Below are 26,071 nucleotides of genomic sequence, written 5' to 3' on the forward strand. Positions count from 1 at the left end.
ATCCTGAGTTTTACCTCAAGTTTGGTAGTTACGCTGGTCATTAATTGTTTGTGTCACAAGCATTTTTACAACCTGCCTTTGTATGCATGTGTATACACTCTGCAGAATTGGATAAGCACTCAATATTGGATATTATACAGTCATATAAAGCACCTACGTCACTACAAACTCAAGGTGAAACAAGGTATAGGAAGTTACAGTTAACACTTGCCAGGCAATTGGAACAAACAGGTCACACTAATACTTAATCAGTTACAGAATAAAGCACGACTTATGTAATGAATAGAAGCTGATAAAAGGTATTCAGCGATGTACCTTAAATTTAGGCTAGAATCTCCCATAATAGCATACCAATGGCCATCTACGATGAAGTTGACTAAATAATCACCTAATTGATTTATAAATATATTTTCATGTGCTACCTGCAATGCATTCCTGGTCCCTTGTTAACCTTGTCAGCAGGGGCAGAATTTTGTCATTTGATTCTGGCAATTTGTGTGAATCAGTTGATATTTAATTCTCAGCCAATCTTTGTGCATGAATCAAGTAAGATTCACAAGAATCTTAGCGAGAATGGATTGGATTCACAGATTCTTTCCAAATTCTAGCCTTCGCTGTGGTTGTGCCAACCAGGATTATATGTACTTACAGAGATATTAGGTGGAAAAGGTTTAAGAGAGACCCTCTGCTTCATAACATCAAATAATAAATTTTCAGTAAAGTTGAAATAAACAGCATGTTTCCATTCTAGCCCTATGCACACACAGTTAAAGAAGCAATGCGAGAAATATGCAATGATAGTTTAAACCAAGAGGACCATAGCTATGAAGCTCAATCGTTGGCCAGTTAAAAGTTATGTAATTGTGGCCCTTGAACATGTTTGAAACAAAACTGCCAAGAGGTTATACAGGTGGTTTTGCTTTAAACATGTTCAGGGGCCAATGACACATGTTTTTACTGCCCAATGATGTCATGTCATTCTCAAGAATATCAGCATATCAGTGTACACTTGCACATATTCAGTTAAGGCATTTTCATATGAAAATGATTGTTTACTTTGATTAATCCGAGTTGAAGGGCACACAAGTCTTAGAATACCTTACATAATATTGTTTGTTTCCACTTCAGCTTGTAAAACAAGTAATTCTTGAATTGCTTTGAACTTGCATTGAAAACAAAAACTCACCTCTGAGGGAACAGTTAACGCTTTCTTTCAATTCAAAAGTCAAAAATGTTCAACCCTTTTTTAAGATAATTAATACAGAGCTTTCTTGGTAAAAAGATGATAGTGTTTATATACCAAGCAGCAGCAGCAGCTTCAAATTTATAATACAAGACATTTTCAGCATTTTAATAAATCGGTTAAAAGGGCCGGGCCACTTCTTTGAGCTAGTGTTATTTTAATAAGAAAATAAATATGTGACGCCATCTGATTCAACCAAGTCAAAGGATACAACTTTGGATATTAATCATCATCTTGCCAAATTTTTAAGGGTTTTTTTTGCTCCCTATTTTTGCCTTAATATCTAAATAAAAGCTTACACGTCATACACTGGCACTTGAAACATTACACACCAGTGCACAAGATTAATACGATGCGCATCATGTTTTTGATCTTGTGTGTATTGTTTTCCCTGACAACTAAAATACAATGCGTCATTCATTCTTCCCTTCGGCCTGGTTGAATCAGATTACTTCACATATGTGATGCGATCAAGCAAAATCAGTCGTAACTCGGAAATATTGATTTTGAGATATAGCCATACAAAGGAAGTATTTTCTTTTGTTTCCTGTTGTTTTGGAAACTCTTTAATTAATTGCTCATATCTTTGGAACTAATTGTTCAATTTCAATGGGTTTTTCTGCAAAATCCAGATTTGTAAAATTAATGCGCTTTACTAAAATTCAATATTTTTAAATTCCGACTGATTTTGCTTGATCAAGCAAAATCAGTGGGAAATTGGATATATTGATTTTTAGATATAGCCAATCAAAGGCAATAATTTCTTTTGTTGCATTTTGTTTTGTAAACACTTCAGCTGTTCACATGTTTGGAACTAAATGTTAAATTTCAATTGAGTTTCCTGCAAAATTAGCTTTGCAAAATGCTTTATACAATCATGTAAAAAACTTAAAATTGAATATGCCCGACTTCAGACTGATTTTGCTTAATCACACTACATATGGTATTCTGTTCATAAGCACACTAACATACTCATCCACAAATCTGCTGAAATGCTACATGGTCTTGCAGCCTCACCCCACACAAAAATGCTGTATTTTTGCAATCTTTATCAACATGTTTATCATTTGGAAACAGACATCGCATCTATGCATTATTTGTTTACAAATGTGAAACGTTTCACACAAATATGAACCAATGTAGCTTGGCAGTTTAATACTGTGTTCGCTCACAAATATTATATATCAGAAATATTAAGCAACAAATCCGACAGGTAAATTAGCGGAAGATAAGGCAACACTTGATCAAAAATCACTATTTCTGCTGTTTCTTTACAACAATATAATGCAGAGTGATAAGAAGCAGCAAAATGAAATACATCAGATGTTGCTGAAATTGACTTGAGATAACACCAAAATATTGGGATTCTTTCAATTGGTTACATTAATCAGCAATTGATACATCTGAATATAAAGTACAATTTGGACGGTGGTTTCAGCACGCCATTGGGCCATTTAATACTAATCTCATTTTGCTTGATTACATAGAATTTTCTCAAACCTAACAATGCTAATTTACTTTCCTATCAATACCTGCTATATCTCAATTGATTTCCCCTTTATCAAGAATCGTTGGGCTTGGTAAGTCCAATCTTACTGAGTAAATGTTCTCCAAAAAACTGTTTACACTAACACAGAACCACAACTCTATAATAATAAGCAACCCATAAAAACTTTGCCCAGAAATAAAGAAAATATTGTAATACAAGATGTTTCTGTTAATTAATTTATTAAAGGTTGTATCAATTTTGAGCAGCCTGGTCATACTCAGTGCAGTGGATACCACTTACGAATGATGTGGGTTCTTCACACCGGTATACAATCCTGTTCTGTGTATGTCTTGTGCATCTTGCAGGACTGTAAATATTGTTCACAACCAACATTCATTGCATCCTTGTAACATGGACCACATTCCTTATAGGATATTTGCTAAGCTCCCCAATCTCATAAAAGAAAGTCTCTTGCCCAAACTAAGCAATTATATAACTATACTTGTCAGAGTTCTGGGTACCGATGGCGATTCATAACCTCATTAATAAACGCGATGTGTGCGATCCAATTATACTTAGTTATTTGTGAAAACGCTAACGCAAATCGAGGTCATTAATATCTCACAATTGACCGCAAAATGCGTAATTGTTCCAATGTCGCACACAATTGACCGGCGTTCGCGTGTTGTTGTGCGTCGAACAAATTTGCTGGCGCTGGCTGCCGTATTTGGATTTGCGCTACCATATTTGCACAGATTGTGATACGTACTTTTGTTATTGGTCGTCATGTTTTAGCCTGATCGATTTTTGGAAAGGGAAGATGTAAAAATCATCTATTTTTATAAACTTTTGAGTAAACTTTTGTGTATTTTGTAAGGTGAAGAGATTAAAGTGATGGTTATGAATGAGGTTAATAACTTTGCATCGGTAATATATCGGGCATTGTGAAAAATCTAAACATTTTGCTTTGGACCTCGGAATATCCCTCGGGCGAGGCAAAATGTTTAGATTTTTTCACAATGCCCTCCAAATAACCGATGCATGCAGTTATTAACCTCTAATCATTGAGCATGTACATGAGGTTAAGTCTCCACCCCTCTACCAACAGGCTATTCCAATTAATATCCATGATACACCTATGGAAGTCATAGCCTTAATCTCACACACATGGGATATGAATTTTAAATGGAGTCAGCCATTCAGGTAACCCCATTTGAATTTCACACTCCCTATGTAGGAGATTAAGGTCTTCCATAGGGGTTGTATGGATTTCAACTGGAATAGCTCAATGGGCCAACCTTATTGTGGACATCATTGCTTTTTGTAACACTTCCGTGTTCACCCTTGACGACAGCACATAACTCTGAACAGTTAGAGAATTTAGTTTAGTCCAGTTTTATATTTTCAATTCAAACTGTGGCTGGATGGAGAGTTGATGGCTAGGCAAGCAAGTGTTGTCATATACATGCATAGATGGGGGTTTTCAACTCTTTGTACAGTAGCAAAACATAAAAACCTAGTTCTGGAGTTGAGTTTTTCCCAATTTAAAAGGTCAAGTGATGCCATCATGCTTTGTATGTACACACCACACACCTCACAACACACCTCACAAGTCTACAACTTGCATGACTGATTAATGTTTTTCACATGATTATCTAGAAACAATAACATGTTTACAGACATGTATGCATGCACAAATGTTAGATTTTACCAGCAGATTCAAAATGCTCACGATTTATGTTTCAATGGCTGGGGAATTTACACTGTACGTATTAAATTAAAGTTGGAAGACAACAAATAATTGGTTATTCCATGTAAGCAAATAAATTAGGGTACTTATCAATTGATAGTTGCAAGAAACATCAATGTACTAATATTTTCTACCTTGCCACCTGTAGACACTCTACCATCTCCTAAAACAGAGAAACTAAAACGGAGAAAAACACACACAGGCAAGCTTTTTTCATGCATTGAGTGATAAATGGTGAGCAAAGGGAATTGGGTAACTTAATTTTAAGTTGAAAACCAATTGAGTTTTTGTTTTGCTATGAAATTGACCACCAATTGGTTTTTGGTTATTCAGGCATGATATTGATCATTTGTCAAAAATAGGAAAATATGAAAAAAATTCGGAAAACACAAAAAAAAATGGGCTAAAATGCCCTAAATTAAACTGAAAAATATATGAAAACGTGTAAATATTGGCTATAACAAAATAGGGATTCCTATTGAAATAGGAAAAATATCACACCTGTTATTGCAGCATCAATTATTTTCAAACTTTTAAGAGCCACCATTAAAGGTTAATATAAGAAAGTTCATTTTGCAACTTCCAAACCGCACCCATTTGTTTCGTAATCTTTGGTGGTCATTTGTTCAAACTGCAGCTAACAAAATTGCACAAAGAAGCGCATACTTTATCTCTCATAATGCTTCTACCCAATTGTGTGAAAAACATATCGTCGTTGGACAGGAAAAACCTCCTGTGTGCTACTGCTTATGGCCCCGAAACATGTTTAAAACAAAACTGCCAGCAGGTTACATAGGCAGTTTTGCTTTAAACATGTTCAGGGACCAAAGACGCATAGGTTTTTCCTGCCCAACGATTTATATGGACAAAGTCAAACTTCAAGTGTAGACTTTCTTTTTGTGGGGTGTAAAGTACAATGTATGTTGGTCAAGCCTTATGGCACAACACAAGCAGGCTACCATATCATACTTTCAATTAAAATGCTGATATTAACAAACATTGCAACAGCTTGAAAGGATATATACCATCCGCATCACAAACCATAAAAACGTTATATATATATATTTATAAAGAAGTGTTAATAGCGCTTTTTTTCAATCTTAATATTTCTATGCTACACTAATATCAATACACATTTACCTAAATAACATATTATATCACAGACTTATTTTTTTATGATACACTATTAACTGCCTCATTTCTGTATTACATGACACACTGTGTATGTTACAACAATAGAAACCAGCTGGTTCTTAATTGTGCAAGCAAATGGGGTTGACAAATACAACATCATAATTAAATAAAGAATTGTGTCAGAAAATTAGAAACGTTACAATTTATAATGACAATTATTATCTACCGGGCTATTGCAGTTGAAATCCACACACCCCTATTGAAGACATGACCTTAATCTCCCACACAGGGAGTGTAGATTTTAAATGGAAGCCAGCATTCAGGTAACCCAATTTGAAATTCACACTCTGCATGGGAGATTAAGGTCATGTCTTCCATACAGAAATGTATGGATTTCAACTGGAATAGCCCATTGCAGCTCCAGTGACACCTCATTATTTTCCCTGAACCTTTGGATGTATTGTAATAAGAATTACACTTTGAAAATCAATAACAGGACTGTAGTGCTAGTTGTCATACCCCACCGGTGACCTAATCCTACTCAGGGCAATATGCATTGAGATGTCACTGGAATTGGAACAGATAATAATGATTTTTTGCCAAAAATGAAAGAAACACTGATGCTAGAGTTGCCAGTGACTTCATTCTAGCACAAAAACCAACAATAGTTATATTATTTCCTCTCAAATGTGATTCTATTTCGCCTGGCCGATATATCGTTCTGCTTCGTCGAAAAAACAGCTCCAAACCATCCACCAGGGCAGAAATAATCTACACTTCCAATATTATAAATACTTTTTTTTTCTTCTTTTCGTTTCTCTTTAAGTAAGTTTCTCTTTAAGTAAGTTTCTCTTACTTATTTTCTTCTACTTATGTTTTTCTTTTCTTTTCTTTTTTTTTTTTTACTTGTTTTGCTTCATTTTTGCTTTTCATTTTTCATCTTTTTTGCACGTTATAATTTTCTCATTAGGGTTGTGCATTATTAATTGTCATGTGTGGCACTTTCTCTTCACATTCATGTATACATTAAGACAAAATGGGCTATTCCAGTTGAAATAAACATTACCCGTGTTAGATTTTGGAAATATCTTCCACAGGGGAGTATGAATTTCAAATGGAATGAACACGATAGATGCTCCATTTGAAACTCGGCCTCCCTCTGTGGAAGATTCAGGTTGAATCATTTTCAGAGGGAGTATGAAATTCAAATGGAGCTGCCAAATGTGCTAATTCCATTTCAAATTCATGCTCCCTCTGTGGGACACGTTTCCAAAATCTTCCACATGGGTAATGTGGATTTCAAATGTAATAGCCCAATTTCAATCCATAGTCAACATGGACAATATACAGCATGAAAATGTCATATGATTTTTTTGTTAAAAATGGAGATCTTTGGGAATTTACTAATTCTTTGGTAGAAAGAAAATGCCACACAAATCACTTTTTTTTCTTTCTTTTTTTAAACCTACAAAGGTTCAGCAACACACATGCGACTCAATAATAATAATAAAAAAAAATCCTCTGGACCTTAAGACGCTTCTTTCATCATCTTCAAGCAGTAACTTGTGATTGCTGGTTCGATGGCTTGCCAAATCCTCCTCTTGGACCTCCTCCACGGTTAGAATACTGTCCTCTTGGAGCCCCTCCCATTCCTCCACGTCCACCTGAAATTGATATGAAATGATTTGTTAGTTACTTGCTGGGCAAAAGACCCTTTCAAAAGCCGATTGGAATGATCATCCATGAAAAAACCTGAAAAGTTTCAAAAAGCCTGAAAAAGCGTGTGAAATGAGTATAAAAAGACCAAAAACAGGCTGAAATTAAAAAGAAAGTGCGGAAATTTGGACCACAAAAAAGCAGGAAATCCTGCAAAAGCAGGAAGATTCTAATGCCTGAGTTTAGAAAGATCTTGTGTGCGGTACTAAATCATCACTATTAATCACGCATTGGTGTCAGTGCAGTCAATGAGTGTGTGCTGTGGCATGGCATGATCGTTCACTCACTCACATCAGTCATGTACTGTGTTGTTCTTACTTGAAGCAGCATATTGAATGCGGTATACACTGTGTGGTATAATTATGTTTAAATCACCAGCTGATCAGTTAAATGTTTTGAGTGTCGCCCATAATTGGGTGTTTTTCATAAAAGTCCTAAAAATATCTATGAACTACTCAACTTACATGTCCTTTATCTTGCAAAAAGTAAATCGGAACTGAACAACGATTTTGCTTTTGATATTATTATTAGGCACTAGTTAAGTGTATTTGAGCCTTAATGATATGTAACAATACACACCTCTGGGAGTTGGTCCACGGGGTGGGCCGCCTCTTCTGTAGAACTCTTGCTGTTGAGGGCGCCCTGAAAATGAGCCAAAATTGGGGTTGTTGTTGTAGCCACCCATGTCTGGTCTCCCTTGGTTGTAATTATCTCGGGGTATGTATCCGGAATTGTAATTATTGGGACCACCTGTAAGGAAACAATAGTCAATATTCGCTTTATAAAATCAAACAGTACAAGGTTTATTCTTCTTTTGGTTCTTAATACTATTCCCTACTCTGCAGACCTTATCATTTTCATCTCCACTCTAGTTCCCATCCTAAAGGTCCGTTAATACTACGCCACAATTGCTGTGCGATGCGTTGCGTTGCCGATATATCGATTACTTTTTGCCGCAACTCATTGCATTTCCAAGTTTAAAATTTACTTAACTTTATTGCAATACCGCAATGCAGTATTCTGCAGTACGATGCAGCGCAGCAACCCATTGCGGCGTAGTATGAACGGAACTTTATTCATGTATTTTTAGTCCTTATTTCCAAATGCCGGTTAGTTCCAATTAAAAAGGATTAGACTAAGTGTCATTTGGCCAAGAGATATTCTAATTAACTCTACATCTTACTTCTTGGGCTCTGCTGGTTGTTGCCGTATCTTGGGCCAGTGGCTCTTACAAATGGCATGCCAGATCTGTTATTGCGATATGTTGTAGGGCTGTTCATTCCTCCTCTTCCACCACTGCCACCAGAACCACCTCTGTTACGGTTTCCATTACGGTATGTGTTAGGGGGCGGCTGATAATTGGAATTGTAAGTTGTGTAGCTGGAGCGATTACCTGTTATGGATACACACACACACATAATTAAAAGATCAATTTTAATATACTGAGCTTCAGTCTAGAAGTATAAACTAAATCTGTCACATCGGGGTTAAAAACGTGATGCATAAAGAGTGTGGTGCGCTCGGCAAGTACAAAGAAGGCATTTACACACCCACTGCACTGAAATAATTATTCTCATACCTCCAGTTTCCGAGTTCTATTTACTTTGTACTTCTGAATTGACGGACTATAGTCAAACTATGATAAATTCAATGCAACTGGATGTCAGTAATAAACTTTGCAGAATCGCTTATTTCTGGATATTTTTACACTGGCAAAATAGGGAAGGGGTCACATTGAACAATCGCATTCTATTCTTTTTTTTTTTGTCTAACCCTTAGGAAACACACATAATCCACTTGTGCATCTAAATGTTACATTTATTATGTTGCTGCTTTATATCGTGGTAATTATGGACAATCTGAAGTACACATTATCTTGATATTTTTCCATTTTCTCCTGCAATGATCTCACTTTTCCCAGCCATCCATTAATAGCCATAGGATATACCAACCTTTGTAATCATTAGAATCAACATTAGACAATCCCGGTGGTGTGTCTCTTGTATCTTCTGCAGACATGTGTGATTGTGAATGATCCATATCTCCTTGTTGCTGTGAATCCATAGCCTGATATGAACTCATATCCTGTGGTTGCTGCTGCTGCTGCTGTTGTTGTTGTGACTGATTTATCTGTGATGACTGCATACTCTGCATTTGTGGCGATGATCTCTGTGATCCTGTCATCTGGAATGGCGGAGCACTAGCATTCATGGTGGACTTGGGTGCGGTGATATTGCTACTTGTTTGTGTCTGCACTGGCGGTGTGACTGATCCATGTGTTGAACGCATCTCTCTGGGAAGGGACATGCCTGGAGGTTCTGAGATGCCTGTCATTTGTGTTGACAGTGAATCACTTGACATCTGATTTGATCCTGCATGACAAAAGTTGGTATGAAAAGTGATGAATACACACAAGAAACACACAAAAAAAGATTACTCTGATAAATCTTAAAACACATTTTAAAACAAGTACGTAAGATACACATTTCACTGGTCTCAGACTTAAATCTCTTAAGCTGAACGGCATGTTCTTTTGATTATTTTGCTTCTTTATTAAAAAAATAATTTTAGGGTGTTTGAATATTAATTTCAGGGTGTTTGGAATTAACAAACCACTAATGACTAACAAAAATGAGGAGTCATTGGACGCATTATGAGAAACACACATTCAGTGTAATCCTTATTTCTGCTACAATTGGTTTTCCCTGGTGGAAGTAATACTATCCATCACAATTTTGCTTCACACTTATCACAAAATGATATTTTTGCTTGACAAAACCAAGTGAATTTTGACTCACTACAATATTGCATTCTTCACATCGGAGGTCATCTGATCCACTTTCGAAGGAAACTGGTTTCACCAGAACATCGGAAACCACTTTCCTGGGAAAATGGGTTAGATGACCATATCAGTCATACCCGATGTAGTCCTCCAACATGAGAGACGAAATACTGTAGTGAGTAAAAATTCATTTGGTTTTATCCAGCAAAAATACAAATTTGTTTATCACACAATTTGTTATTGTAACCACAGCATAACCTTGAACCTCTACGCACTGACATTTCATTATTGAAAGTGTGGATTTTGTGGTGAGATATGATAGTAATGTCCTACCATGGGGACCTATTATATCCCATATATATTATTACAGCGTCTAGTGGCCTCTGCCGCTCTCTTACGGCCGTGGATGGCCATAGTTGCTGTGGGTCCGCAGTCACAGACGGGCTTACGTTTGTTTGTGAAATAAAATACCCTTCTCACACACACACCCATCTGAAAGATGTATACATACCTAATGACTGAGAGTATGTACTACTGCTGTCTTGTGGCTGCTGCAAGTTCTGTTGTTGCAAACTGCCTGCAGGGTTTAACTGTGCTGTGCTTGTGCTAGGATTGCTGCTGTGTGACAAGCTTGACTGTTGAGGCTGCTGACTTCCCATCATAGGGTTGTGTAGACTGCTCGTACCACTTACTAGCGATATCGGATCCTAAAACAAATCAAATCAATTCATTTTAATAGTAATGTCAAAATTCTTTTCATAACTAAAGCAAGACCGCTCCATTAAGTTTCATCAACGAAGGTTTTCCTTTTCCCTTTGCATTATAACCACTGTAGAGGGTGATGATATCAACATTTCTGGCTAGCAAATCACATGTGTGGTGTGATCAAGCAAAATCAGTCGGAAGTTGGGCATATTACATTTTCAGTTTTCTATATGATTGCACCAATCATTTGAAGCTACTTTTTGCAGAAAACCCCATTGAAATTGAACATTTAGATCCAAAGATGAGAACAGTTGAAGTATTTCCAAAACAATAGGCAGCAAAAGAAACTATTTCCTTTGTTTGGCTATATCTGAAAATCAATATTTCCGACTTCCGACTGTGATCAAGCAAAATGAGTTGATGTCGTGAATATTGATTTTGAGATATAGCTACTAGTATTCAAATTCCTTTATATTTTGATCGACATCAGACATATTTAGCTTGTTGGCATCACATTATGGCACTTGGCATACATAAATATGCAAATATCACCACAATACTATTCTAAATAATTTTATCATCAAACCCTTTCCATCTGTCATTTCGAAAGTACGAGAAACAAATTTAAAGCATACAACGCACCTCCGACTTCATTTGTGTTTCTATTTGTGAGCTGGAATAGTCCGATAGATCCCCTAATCCTTGCGCTTGCGCCGACACTCCTAATGAGCCTTGACCCAAACCACTCTGACTGCTGCCACCTAGTGTTGATTGGCTACTCAACACTTGCTGTGAGTTTAATGTTTGTTGTGTACTCAATGTTTGCTGGGAACTAAGTGTTTGTTGTACACCGAGACTTGACTGAAGACCTTGCGGCGGTCTGTCGTAGGCTGACTGTGATGATCCATAGGACATATCTGTTGAGCTGTAAGTCTGATCTGATAGACTCCCTACTGTGGTAAGATTGGCTTGTGTGTTTAATGTTACTTGTGATGTGCTTATTGGTTCTGGAATGCTGTGGTCAATGCCTGTTGTTTGACCCAGTTGGAGAGTTGCTTGTGATGAAACACCTTCTGGAAAGAAAAAAAAACCATTATTGATATATAACATAGATACAAATTGTTTTAATGATTTATAATATTTGGCCGAAGCCAGGCAAAGCCAAATAATGCTCAAAAGCTAATACAGTAAAGGGATGCCAACCGAATATGACAAAACAAGGGTATGGGAAGAGTTCCGATTTTAGATGCATGAGGAAAACCGGAGCACCCAGAGAAAAACCTGCGACAACAAGCACGGATCGACAACCAAACTCACATATGGCAACACAAGGAATCTAACCCGGGCAGCAGAAGTGAAAAGCGAGTGAGAAGACCACTACATTAACCCGTCCTCCCCACTTGCTCCCCAGTTCAATTAAAAAACAGATCTGTAGTATATATTAACTCAATTTCCACACTGATGAGGTAGAGCTAAATAAAAGTCTTTACGTTGCTGCATCTTCAGGAAAATATTTTTTTTAAATGAAGAAACTTTTTAGTCAGGAAAGCATGTTGGGCTGAGAAGTAGTTATCCAGTGTTCAAAATCATCCAATATTTACTCATGCCTTTAGGCCTACACAATACCCCAGGGAGGAGCAAGGATTCCTGAACATTCCTATGATACAGGGCTCTAAATAGATGATATGGTGATTTACCCGACAATGGCAAACAGCCCTCAAAAATTTGATTACAGGGGCAATATTTAATACAAAGTAGCACCTAAAAGCAAACTGTTTTGAGGCTTGTGGCTCAAAATAAATGGGAATATTGGTATTTAGCCCCCAAAGTCCTGAAACTAGCCCCAGAAAGTAAAATTACGGGGATGATATTTTAGTCTTACCTGTTGCTAATGATGGCGGTGTTGATGTGTAACTTTGTGTTGGGATAAATGCTTGGGAAACTGCTAACACTGCTGGATCCATATGTGGAGCTGTTGTGTGGGAGTGAAATGAGTGTATAAAAGCGTTATTTAGATATTCAAACATGGAAAAAAATATTATGTGTTTAACTAGAACTACCAAACTTGCTTATCTGGACATGATTGGACTTTCCTCAACACAATTTTACATTAGATCTCCAAATTGCTAAACTAAGGACTACAGTAGAGTACCAAACTGAAGGATGCCTTGGAATTAAACTGAAAGGTATCCATATCATTATCATTGCCAGTGCTGTACGGTGCGACCAATTTAGGCGCATTGGCGACTAGATTTTTTCTGATGCGACTAAACCTTCAATCCTTGGCGCCAATGGCGACCAACTGTTGAAGCTTTTATTCGCCAGCAAATGCAAAATGTGTAAATAATGTAGTGTTCAATAGTACAAATGTACGGCTATGAATATCATGACATCTCAATGGGGACTTTCTGTACACTACACTGTACATGCTGTGTATGAAGTATGTTGATTGAGTACAGCAGCTATGATTCATTCAACGCAACATGTGGCTGTGACAGGGAAACCCCCTTAAAATTGAACGTAGATATAAACATTGTGGCAGAATGACTTCGAGAAAAGTTGGAATACGGTGCGTTGACGCCTCAGTTTTTTTACTTGGGAGCAAAATTTGGGCGCCTAAATTTATAAAGTTAGGAGCCATTGGCTCCTCAATCAGTTTTTGCACCGTACAGCACTGATCATTGCCAAACTATGTTACTGACAACACAAAGCAATGTCAAAGCATAAAAGCCATATCATACTAAGCAATTGCTACAAGTGTAGCACTTTTGTTTTTGTGACATAACTTACGTCACTTATCGGAAAAGCGATTGCTGGTATCTGATAAGTCTCTAGCATGTCTGATAAGTCTCTAGCAACAAATCGCAATCAAATCATTTGAAGGCAACTTTGTCGCTAGCAACGATTGACGCTGGTGGCGATTGTGAAAATGCTACCAGTGTTTGATTCATGCTGCGCCTGCTAATATGATATGGATGACACATTTGCGATACACATGTTTTCCATGAGCAATAGAAGGCCAGATATGCAAGCTTGGATTGTACACAAATCATTCAGCTCACTTACATTCATAGTCAACCATGGCATCTTGCACCATTGAATCCTGCACAAAATTAAAGCTGCCCTGTACCGATGCTAGCACTTCTGAGACATCTAGTGCTTGGCCTTTTGGTGGTGGCATCTCTATCGGTTCTGGTACAATGTGTTCTGAGGCATATCCTCCATGAGGCTCTTCCATTTGGGGCTGTGGTGGTTCTGATGCTGCTACTACTGGTAATGATGCTTCCTGCAATGAAAAAATGTAAACATGTCACACAGGGTCTTAGCTAGGAATTGAGGTTTGCCCGTCATTTGAATAAAATTGCCTGTCCTAATTTGACCTTTAAAACATTTACCAGACTTCTGCAGATATGTATTGTTATAGCCTTGTTTCGCAAATCTGGTCTACTAAAAAGGTCAATAGCCTTTCTCGACACCTACAATTACTATGTAGCATCTGTCAAAGGCATTAATTTTGGCAGTCCCAGGAGCTAATTCCCCGTCTGAGATGACAGGCAAGGGGGTGGCAAGCTAAGACACTGTTGCCACATTTCTAAGAATGTATTTCTTGGCCCAATATGTTGGAAACATACTGGTTCCACAGTCAGCACAAAAAATTTAATAATATTTTTTATTTAGCAGGCCTTGCCGTCTAGATTTCAAAGGCGAGTGGTCAATTGCTCGCTACCTTGATGCTAGGCGAGTAATTGAATCACTCGCTAGTGGTCAAATCACTCGCTAGTGGTCGAATCACTCTAGGTCTGAAAGAGCAATTAGTATGACACACTTACGCACTGCTGACATCCTGTCTTTCCGAAATCAAGACTAATTTATTACGATAAATTGAATACATTGGAAGTGTAAAACTTGAATGTAATTTAGATTCAATTTGGGTGATTGGCAGCGAGCGATATTTATTGTCTATGGTGAGTGGAAAATCGCTCGCTAGAAATTGAGTTTGGGCGAGCGGGGGCGAGCGGTGGCGAGCGAGAGCGATCGCTCGCCTCAAACGGCAAGGCCTGACTTAGGGGTAAGGTTAAGCTTGTTACTATTATGAGTAAAGCTATAGTATTATTTCTGATATAGTATGTGAAAGAATAGCTCAATTTAAGAATGGGGTTTGAGTGGTCTGACTTTCAAGAAATGGGCTTGAATTCCATACAGAAGGTGGTAACACTTGCTCTACAATGAAGACACTTGACTAGTCTTACCTCTGAAGCATCTGACGGGTCAGCTACCTCTTCAGCACTAAACATGCCATAATTTGTGGACGAGGCAGTGATGTCAACAGTTGGCTTCGGTGCAATAGGAGCTGGCTCTTCAATCTCCTCCTCCTCTTGAACAAAAGCATCCTCTCCTATTTAAGGAACAATACAAAGGTTATGTCTACAAAATTGTTTCATTGGCCTTGCATGATGTTAAAGAGCTTGAAATTGTCCCAAGTGAAGTGAATACAGGTAACTATACAAAATACACTAAGCCCCAAAAGTATCTGGACACCTTGCATGAGAGCTAGTAATAATAAACTATTCTGAGTTTAGAAAAGCTATTCACAATATTGTTACATCATCATAACATTATGAATAAATGTGATACATGCGATCCAATCATTTTCATTTATTTGTCAAAACGCAAACGCGGTTACTAATATTCAACAGTGGACCTTGGCGCTGTCAGCATAAATATTAGTAGTAGCCTACGCTGACGCTGTGTTGTGCGTTGAACAAACTGCATGTGCATTGGCCACCTTATTTGGATTTTGCGCTCATATTTGCACAGCTTGTGAATGTGATTCACACTTCTGTTATTGGTCATCCTGTTTTAGCCTGTACGATTTTTGGAAAAGCAAAATGTAAAAATTGTTTATTTTTACAAACTTTTGAGGAAAATTTTGTGTTATTTTGTAAAGTGAAGCAATGAAAGTGACGGTTATGAATAAGGTTAATAACTTTGCATCGTAATGTCGGGCATTGTGAAAAATCTAACCATTTTGCTTTGGACCTGGGAATGTCCCTCAGGGTCGGGGCCTCGGTTCTAAAGGCAAAATGTTACACAATGCCCTCCAAATAACAGATGTGCAGATATTAACCTCAAATTCTAAATATATATTTTTCTAAGAATAAAATGAAAATGAAAGTTGTGCTATTTTTAAGTCAGAGGGTCTTAAATCACTGTATCCAGTGTCCACACATAATTCAATGGGAAGTGTTGATTACCATCACCATGATCAGTATTGCGTTAAGCATAATTGGTAATGTTTTTCACCAAATTCTCTTTAAAAAGATGTTCTTCAAAAACTATGCAACACCATTTTGTGGTATGCGAGGAAAACTGTTGTGTCAAGAGCTGTTTGGCCAGTTCTATGACGTCAACTCCATCCTTCACAATTACACCTACTCACTATGAATTATGAAATTAAAGTACAATTGAAATTTATTTTTGAATCATTTTTTTTTCACAAAATACTCTTGAAAAATATTGACCATTTCTATGACGTCAACTCCAGCCTTCACAATATATATCTATTCAACACACTTCCAGCGTTGTGGAACTTCTTCTGTAGACTTAAGGTAGGTTTGGACAGGATGCAGGCTTCTGTCAATAATATAGAGTGTTTACCTGTACTGGTTTGCTCTTCAGCTGGTGCTACTGTCACAGCAGGAACTTCCTCTGCTTCAGGGAATTCTGGGATATTATCTAGGTAGCCACAGTCGTGAATTTGGTCCACTAGATTTTTGAATTCTTTGTCTAAAACGTGTACGCTAAGGAAAAGGTACGATCAATTCAAATGTAATACATGAAAATATGAGCTATTCTCATTCTGGCAAAATCAAGACCAAGTAAAACAGCATTTTGACATTCTATATTATGTTACCAATCCAATTTTTGAAATTGACACCAAAATTAAATGACACCGAATCATCAGTTTTCAAGAAAAACCTATTTGACACTAAGCATCTTATCCACATTTCATGTTAAATTGCTCAAGATACGACATGTCAAATATGTGTTCAGTTTGTATAATCCCCATTGTGGGTGTGCCATTATCAAAGAGTGTGATAACAATATTAAGGTATCAAAGCCATGAATAAAACACTGCACATTAATATTTATTAAGGGGATATAAATGACCTTTTGAATGAAAAATGAAAAAAAAAATGTCAGTGTAATTAAAATATTCCTGATTGCTTTTGGCACATGTTACTTTTTAATTATCCGGTATAATTTGTTTGTAAAATTGCTACTTGTGACATACAAAAACTGCATGACGCATTTGTAACACCCACACATCTATATTAGATGATGCAATATTTTGGTAAAATATCACATTCCCACTATGATTGATGAGTAATGTGACAATTGGTTTTGTTTCTAGCCAAGTTATTTTAAAGCGATTCCATTCCTCACATATATTTTCAAGGTTTGTTTGGTAACCCGTACTGGATCTGATGGGTAAAAGCAGAGTTTCCAAACATAATTTTCCAAAATTGCCATAAATGGTTCAGAAAGTTGCCTAATTTACTAAAGACTTATGCCAAACAATGTTGGTCTTTCACTGTCATCAAATTAATCTACCAAGTCATAGTTAAGTAATTGGATGACGTTCATATATAGGCACTAGCTTTCACTTTTAAACTTGAATTTTTGGCTTACACAACAATCAACATGTAACTTAAAAAAGGTCAACATATTTACTTCTAGTATGACTCGTATTCCTATAATCACAGCAGCCTAGCCAAACTTAGTGCTGCTACATTTGGCAATATTTCCTTCCTGCTGCTAGCTCTTCATATTTTGGATTATATATTTTTTGTGGCTGAATAATATCAGTATCTACAGTAAGACACAGTTCATTTGCTATGAGGTATCAAAGGATACAAGAAGTTCCTCCACAGGCCTCTTTATCTTCTGCTTTCACATAGCTGGTAAGATGCTCCGATGCATCATCTAACTTCTGCTCAAAACTGGAAAAAAAAGAAAAAGCATTATTAGTGGTACAGATTGGTATGAAATAACCACAAATGGTGCAGCAAAACTAATGACTGATACATTTCCCATTAATGATGGTTTATTTCAAATTTAATTCTGTTTATTAAGTCAAATAAATGAAATAAATGCAATGATTCTCACGCAGCTTGACAAAATGTTACCTTTGTTTCTTAATGCTTATATAAAGGTACAGAGAGTAATGTTATTATTCATAATACATTCAGTATGGTTTCAGATAGGGCACTCTTGCATTTTGTTAAAAGTTACCCTAGACTTGTTACTATGTGTGTGTACATCTATTTTCACCCGTAACACAGCGGACTTTTTTTGTATAAATGAAATCTCGTAAAATGTGGACACACAAACACCATGGATGACCACAGTTACAAGACCTATTCTAGCGGGCGCTACATATCTTTAAGAAAGAATTGAGCCCATAGGTCCTCGCATTCAAGAAATAATGTCAGGTCCAACATGTGGTAAGTAATTGTCAGATTTGTGTACCAAGTTCATGGTTTCAATAGTGAAATGTCACCATTTTCATGACCCCAGTTACATGTGGGTGAATGTAAGTACGGGAGGTGTGAGTTTGGTGAGAGAATTTTTTTAAATTCACCTCTTTTCTGGAGCTTCTTCTCCATCTGGGTCCTTTTCTTCCTCTTCTCCTTCCCCTTCTCTTGCTGGATTAATCAGCTTGTAGAACTCATCAAAAAGATTCAACTGATCCTCACTCACTTGCTGTGGAGAGAAATTGTAAATGTATTAGATTTAATATCCAGTTCATCTTGTATTCATCTACAATTGAACAAAACCATGCTCTGAATACTGCACGACCTTAACATGTTTCCACTTATTATTTTGTGCAGCCCAACATTTGAAAGAAATTAATAATCATTAACTCAGGCAGTATCAAGGAAACTATAGAAAATAATTCCATCTCATGTTTATGTTTCAAATTCATTTTCTTCCTGGACAAGATTTGAGGTAAAAGGTTTCTATTACAAAGACATTATATTGTTTTTACACAATGTACCACAGAAAAATATTCTGAGAAATTGCAATTTTTTTTGAAAATGGGCTTGTCCTTCCTCCACAAAATGTCAGCAGCCGATTGAAGAAGTCATTCAATTTGCTGAATGCCATTAACAATTGATATTGCCATTACTTCTTTGTGTTGATGTACAGGCATCTCAAGATATTATCAAACATTACCATGCTCAACACATGAATGAGCCAATTCGACACTAGAATGGTAGTATTCTCACAAGTGTGATCAATATACTAATCAGAGCAGAGAGGGCTACTTTAAGGCTTTTTTCTTTCATTTTTAAAATACTAGTTTTTGTACATACCACTGCACCATTGGCTCCTGTTTGGAAGTCACCTCGGACATTCTCATTTCCCAAGTGGTATAACACATTCTGCAGCAGCAGCACATCTCGGATTTTCTTTGTCTCTGCCTCTTGCTTCATAGACTCCTCCTTCTTTGCTTGCTTCTTATGCTGTTTTGAAGACTAAACAAAACATTTGGCTTTGAAATCATGATTTATGATCAAATCACTGAATGTTAATTTCACATGTTTACATCTAGGTTTATATGTTTTCAAAGCCTCAACTCACAATCACCTGCTCCCACAAAATCAGCCTAAAGTTGCCAGGGCACAATAGAAGATACAGTTCATCAATCATGACAAAATTCAATAGAAAACAAAACATAGGCAGAGTGCACCACTATCGTAAGTGCAGTAGAATGTAATAGCTGCCTTTTGTAAAACACCTAAAGTTTGAAGCACAATCCCCTCATCATGCTGACATGCTCATTGTAAAGTGTTGATGTTCTGTAGTATACTTTCCTGATGGCCACTAAGCTAACCCCAAGATACCACCTTTACATGTAGTTGGGTGTTTTTTCTAGTGTTATTGGTTAAAAGTAAGTACATTTATTGAAATGTTTCAAATGGCAGCTACACAAGTATACAAGTTGTCTGTAGTCAACGTCATGTCGCTGGGACTGGTCTTTTGTTTGATTTTCATGGATTCCCTCACTTTTCTTGGAAAAAACTTGACCCTAAATAGGGATGGGGGCCCAAGAACTATATATGATTCTCTTCTAGAAACACCATAACAAAGAACAAAAAGGACATTGTCAACATCTGGAAACACTAGAGAATCATCTGTAAGTCTACCAACAGCATTACACGGTCACCGCTGATGACGCAAAATTGTTTCTCTGAACCTTTGATGTCTATTCCCAACACGTATAAATCTCTACATTTGCGCATAAGGCACTTGAAACTTGATTCTGAGTTTAGCGTCTGCCGCCCGCGTTATGAATTTTGTGCCACGTTTGAGATGTAAAATCTGAAAATAATTCATTATTGTGCAAACTACTACTAAACCAGAAAGAAAATTTGTTGTGCAAAATGTTTAAACCCCTTTTTTTTATTTGAAGCCTTCAAAAACTATGGAAAACCTTGACAACTAGTGGAAGAATTCATCTAAATATTTGAGCATTAAAAATATACAGATTTTTGACCCTTGCTCTATCCAATTATTTCAATTATACCTTTGGGATACCAGGTTAGACTAGAAGTGAACTTAACCTAGCCATGGACATAGTGTATGTTGTAAATAATTTAAGATAGGAGATACTACAAAAGGCCTATTTTTAATAAATTGGTGCCAATAATAATTATTTCAATGTTCTGCATGATTGTTATGAGTCAACCCCCCCCCCCCCAATTTTCCCCCTATCCTTAAATGTATATGGAGAGGTTAGTACAAATTGGAGTGAAGAAGACTGATATACTTCGGAATACATTGAGTTTGTTTTAAAACTTGATTTAAACAAAAAGCAAGATAATTATACATTCGTAATTTTAAGGCCGCATATAATGAAACCTTGAAAATAATGAATAATGAAATGGTTGCCTCATTATGAGCTGAAAAAAAGGGACGCTAAACTCGATATCAAGTTTCAAGTGCCTAATGTATGAACTTGGTTTAACTTACCTCACTAACAACCGTGATAAATGTCTTTTGCAAATCTCTTGCAAAGTCTAACATGCCCAGCACCTCATCAAAGTGGGACACAGCACTCTCCTGATCTTTGTTAAGTGTTTTGCCATCAGTCACCATTTGACGATAGTTTTCTAACTTGGCCTGCAACAACAAATAAGTCATGACACATGCTAGTTAGTTTTATTATTGATAGTTCTATTTTGATCACTATGATTGATAAGTACATTCTGTGCCACACTGCACCTGTTTAAAATTCAAATGTATTAAGTTTTTATATACGGTACACTACAACAATTTAATGTCGGCACCCTCTTGCAGAATCTTTAAAGTACTGATGATTTGAAATTAACTAGCGGTCACCCGTCTTTCGCGGTTTGTAAATGATAGCAAGTTTTTTATAGCGAGTTTTCATTGTGAACAAATTTACCAACTGACTAATTTATGAGACATGAATCAGTCATTTTATTTTACTAATTTTAATCTGACATCTTCTACCTTATCTCCTCCACCTCCATCTGTTTCGCCTCCATCTTTCTCCCCTCTCTCTCTTTCCTCTACCCATTTCCTTTATCATGTTTATCCTTCTCTGTTCCTCATAAACTGTCAACAAATCCGTTTGTAAATAAAAATGGTCAGTAGGTCTATGCCAATTTTTTTAAATAAATTTGTATCTTCGCAAAGTTTGATGTCACACATGTTTTGCATTTTGCTAAATGATAGATAGCGTCAATGTTTCCCCAGATCATTAATTCAGATATTCCCATGCTTCATTTTTCCCGTTTTCTTTACTCAATTAGGCCTATCTAATTTCTAATTGAACCCCACTGTTTGTCAGGGGGTCAAACCCCCACCCTTTTTATTTTTCCACCATGCTTTTTAGCCATACACCCTTTTTACCAGAAATTGAACCCCACCCTTTTGTGACCAAAGTTTTCAACATTGTAGTTGTCAAATTTGGAAGCTTCGTCGCTACCGCAATTACATAGTCATTTCCGGCTTCTCACCCGCCATTGTCCATTTCAAAGTACGAATTGATGCAAAATTTATCCTCATCTAACAAACGCTCATGATTTTCTTCTTCATCTAAAACATTTGCAACATTATATTGGCACAATTACTCGCCCCAAAAGGTCCCTGGACGAACTGTGCGTCAGCTTTTTCGAAGCCATTTTCATCATCGGACATCGATTTCGTTTCGTTCAGATGACAACAACATGCGTGAACTTCTGCACATGGCTGACATCCTGAATTGGTTCCGAATTTCGGATACATCAGTCTCTACACAGCCACTGTGGTTCCGCTCGCTCCACTTCTAGTGTGGAGCGAGTGGGCCAAAGCAGCTGTTTTGAGACTTGCCATTGTCATTGCCATTCATAAAAATTCATGGCTAGTCGATTCTACTATGGGTGGCGTTTACGAGTTGAAAACATCAGCAAATTAATTTCCGCAATTTTCGTTCAAAATTTACAAATAAAATATGAATGTTTTTGAAGAGATCATCAAATTACTTTATTATATTTCTTTTCAATTGGTAGCTTTATCCACACGCTTAATATATTACTCACAAGCTTTTTAGAAACCCACTCTTTATACAGCAAAATTTTAACCCCCACCCTTTTTACTGATTTTCGGAATTCCAAACCCCCACGCTGTAGAAAGCGTGCCGGACAAACAATGACCCTCAATATCAAAACTCAACCTTAATAAAATAGTTATAGCTGCATGAGAAACATGCAGCAAATTATCAATTATCAAGGATTGCAAACACCCAACCTTTAAATTTAGCAGATAGGCGAGGTCTGCTTATTTCTGTAGACATCTGACAAGGAGCAGTCTTCAGTGAACGGCTCTTTTCAGAGCCACCAAATTTCTAAAATTAGCAGATAGGCGAGGTCTGCTTGTTTTCTGTAGACATGGGGCAGTCTTCAATGAACGGCTCTTTTCAGAGCGATCAGTAGGCAAGGGACGGCCTACATGTCTCATTCTTAGGTACTTGGTCCTGAAGAAGTCAGAGCTACTCCTGACAAAAGCTTGACAGTTCTAAAACTTGTCCAACGGCGAACCCGCTAAGAACCCACTAATTGAGAGAAAAAAAAAACACCCGCCCACACCATGGAAAAACTTGTCTTGCCCACGACAAACATGCAGTGTAAAAAGCTAAGGTTACCACCACTGGTCAAAAAACTGCCAGCTATATTGGGCTTGCAAGTGCCAGCTTTAAACCTAGGTTCAACAATCATACCAAATACCTGCCAGCTATATTGGGCTAGCAAGTGCCAGCTTTAAACCTAGGTTCAACAATCATACCAAATTGTTCTGTCACACATGCTACGAAAAGGAAACGGAACTTTCAAACTATGCTGTAAAAGGAAAAAAAAAAATCTTGATTGCAAAGGGAAATCCTCAAATAATCTAACAAACAAGCAGGCGTAGATCTGGTCAATGCAATCTTTGTATGGAGGAAAAACTTTGCACAGTAGTAGAGACGATTCAGCTCAGAATGCGTTCCAATCAATAAATAAGCATAATGAGCTTGTGTCTAAATGCATTCATGCATGAATCATGCATGGTAAACCATTGACACAAACCACCCAACCGAACCAAAAAAAAGAAAGAATGATTATTGATTTGAAATTACTTGGTACTCCAGGTCAGTAAACATGAGCAAGGTTTAATCTTTCCCTGGAGAAGTCCTTTTCAGAGGGCTGAGCTTTGAAGATGGTACTTGCTACAAAAGCTCAGCCCTCTGAAAAGGATTTCTCTAGGGAAAGATTAAACCTTGTAATGATATTGTTCACAAACATTAATCACCTGATGATCGTCATACATAAGGCTAAAAAAAAAAGAAAGCCCGTCTCAGACACACTATAATCAAATTAGGTAATTCTTGGCCAAACTGGAACATGCCCGTTGCGTCCATGTGGTGTACTAAGCGTGTACGCAGTGTAAGGTGTGTGTATACTTTCTTCTGTACCACGCTATATTCGTGTGTTTATCGCGGAGCCACTAGCGTTCAGTGTTCCAGTTTGGCCAAGAATTACTTAATTTGATTTATTAGTAAAAAAGCTTAGAAGTGCTATGCTTTTTTTATTTTTTTTAATGAGCTATGCGATATGCGGTATTTTTTTTTTACAAGGCACAATGTTTATGTACTTTGTAATATTCAAAAACGATCCCGCTAAAAGACTCATTCCACTAAACTTGCGACATTACGCAGTACAAGCAGTACATTCATACTCTCATGATCGAGAAATTATTATTTTAGCTATATCACCGTCTTATACACATGGTGCATAGCAATTTTACGGTCAGCGTTAAGACTACAATTACAACGACAAGCTGTATTTGATTTGATTTCCTTCATTAAAAGGACCAGTGTAGGCAGAGTCAGCGAGCTGCGGTGCAGGAAAACATTTTAAAAAGGAAGAAAATAAAAAGAATTTTATGGCCAACGCGTAGCGCCAAATTAGAGTAGCAATGTGTGCGGGACTGCGGATGGCCGAAACTTTCTTTTTTTTTGGCCTAATGTACACATGTGAAACTCAAGAACTATCTTTGAATTAATTTGTACACGATTATAGTTTAAATACGCATTCGATAATAAAAGTATGTTGCTATTGTTTTTCGGTTGGACAGCGTTGACAGTTTTTGCAACAGATCATGGGAATTGTCAATTGAGATGTTATTTATTAATATTATTGTGTTGATATTTGGATGAAGGTTATTTTGATGAGTCAACTGTGCCCAGTCAGTAGTAAAGCACAACAATAATTAAATATTTTGCAATTATCAAATTTGGAGGTGAGAGTGTGTCTGTGATTGTCATGCTCATGCTGCTCATGCATGCATCCATGAATGATGATGATCATGATGGCTTAATTTTGAAGTTAAGCTTTCCTCCATGCCTCATCATCATCCATTTCATGATTTTATTAATATTATTGAGCAATTATCCACGATCACGACGATCTTTTGAATATATTTCTTTCGTCATATTTCCTATACATTTCATATTGATGATCACTTTGTTCCCGAACGTCGTAGAATTCAGTTCCGGTACATTGCTACACGTATACTTTCGGTATCAACAACGATGACTTTAAGCCTCAATTTTGAATATTTATCGAGTACATTAATTCCCCAAACCTCACCTTTCGTTTCTCTAAATTTCTAACTTTCTTCTCCACCATTCCTATCAACATTTTGGCTGTATCTTGCGCCTCCATGGAGGCGGTTTGGTTTGCAGGTTTCGACGAAGCAGAAGGCATGTTCTCGCATGCAATTTGTGTGTGAGATCTACGTGCTATTGCGTTGGTTTCTAAATTTCTTTATTTCACGTGGTGTGGTCGACCGGTCAGTCGATGTGTTACCTTAGTCTGCAACAACTCAAAATTACCCATGATGCACCACGGTACACAAAACTAGAAAGGTAAAATATCTTTAAAAAGAGCATTTTTTTCACAAAAATATATGACATACATGTATTTAAAATATTTAAATAGAAAGTAGTGAGCTAAGAAGTGCTAAGAAGGAGCTAAATTTTATTTTATTAGAGAAATACGAAAACCAACTTTCTACAGCTTCATATTGGGGTATCGAATCTAAGGGATATGACGTCATCCTTAAAAGGACATTGTCTATCAGTTGTTCATAAATTACATAATGATATGCCGCACGATTTCTTGGTATGTCTCGGAACCGGAAAAGGGGACCGAGTCCCCATCAGTGAGTCAGTGACTCAGGGCCAAGCCCATGTTAGGGGTGGGGTCTGTAATTTTCTTCGGAAGGGGAGGGGGGGGGGTCATGAAAATACTGGGGGGGGGTGGTAAAAGAATAAAAAAAAAAAAAATAGGGGGGTTATAATTTTTTAACAACCAAAATAGGGGGGTTATAGAATTGGCTGGTGACTCAAAATTTTTTAACTTAAAAATCAAAATGTGCGCACAATCTTTAGTTATACAATCATGATGCACTACGATCAAAATTTTTATCGTGCTTTGCGCACTCCACTTCAAGATTTTGGTGCGCAGGCTCCGCGCCTGAGACGAATAGGGGAGAGCGGGGAGTGTTCGCCCTATTTTTTTCTGACCAGCCTAGCGATGTCAATTTTAAGGTTAGGGATGATCTGATTAGCCCATGTGAAAGCCCTATGTCTTAGCTATATATGACCACAATCTCAAAACTATAGGCCTTACAATAGCA

General features: G+C 37.1%; 1 protein-coding gene across 2 annotated transcripts; it reads right to left on the reverse strand.

Moving 5' to 3' along the window:
* Nucleotides 1–6,444: 6,444 nt before the first annotated feature.
* Nucleotides 6,445–25,200, reverse strand: LOC140155152 (uncharacterized). 2 transcript variants are annotated; one of them, XM_072177877.1, is made up of 15 exons: nt 25,021–25,200; nt 20,861–21,010; nt 19,201–19,362; nt 18,465–18,586; nt 17,738–17,823; nt 16,478–16,606; nt 15,070–15,215; nt 13,886–14,105; nt 12,702–12,791; nt 11,462–11,889; nt 10,626–10,821; nt 9,285–9,704; nt 8,516–8,725; nt 7,912–8,082; nt 6,445–7,280 (listed from the first exon to the last, which is right to left on the reverse strand). In XM_072177877.1, the coding sequence occupies exons 1-15, from the start codon at nt 25,135–25,137 to the stop codon at nt 7,168–7,170; spliced, it is 2,760 nt and encodes a 919-aa protein (XP_072033978.1). In that variant the 5' UTR covers nt 25,138–25,200; the 3' UTR covers nt 6,445–7,167. The 2 variants fall into 2 exon arrangements, with proteins under 2 accessions (XP_072033978.1, XP_072033977.1); XM_072177876.1 differs by having other exon boundaries at nt 11,462–11,892; nt 25,021–25,199.
* Nucleotides 25,201–26,071: the final 871 nt, after the last annotated feature.

This window comes from Amphiura filiformis, chromosome 6 (genome assembly GCF_039555335.1).
Source record: "Amphiura filiformis chromosome 6, Afil_fr2py, whole genome shotgun sequence".
Taxonomy (NCBI): Eukaryota; Metazoa; Echinodermata; class Ophiuroidea; order Amphilepidida; family Amphiuridae; genus Amphiura; species Amphiura filiformis.

Excerpts from the sequence above, each read along its gene's own strand:
- LOC140155152 (XM_072177876.1), bottom strand. The coding sequence starts at position 25,137 with ATGCCTTCTGCTTCGTCGAAACCTGCAAACCAAACCGCCTCCATGGAG. Across the intron at positions 19,363-20,860 it reads TTATCACGGTTGTTAGTGAG|TCTTCAAAACAGCATAAGAA; the intron begins GTAAGTTAAACC and ends TGTTTTGTTTAG. Across the intron at positions 7,281-7,911 it reads CCGTGGACCAACTCCCAGAG|GTGGACGTGGAGGAATGGGA; the intron begins GTGTGTATTGTT and ends TATCAATTTCAG.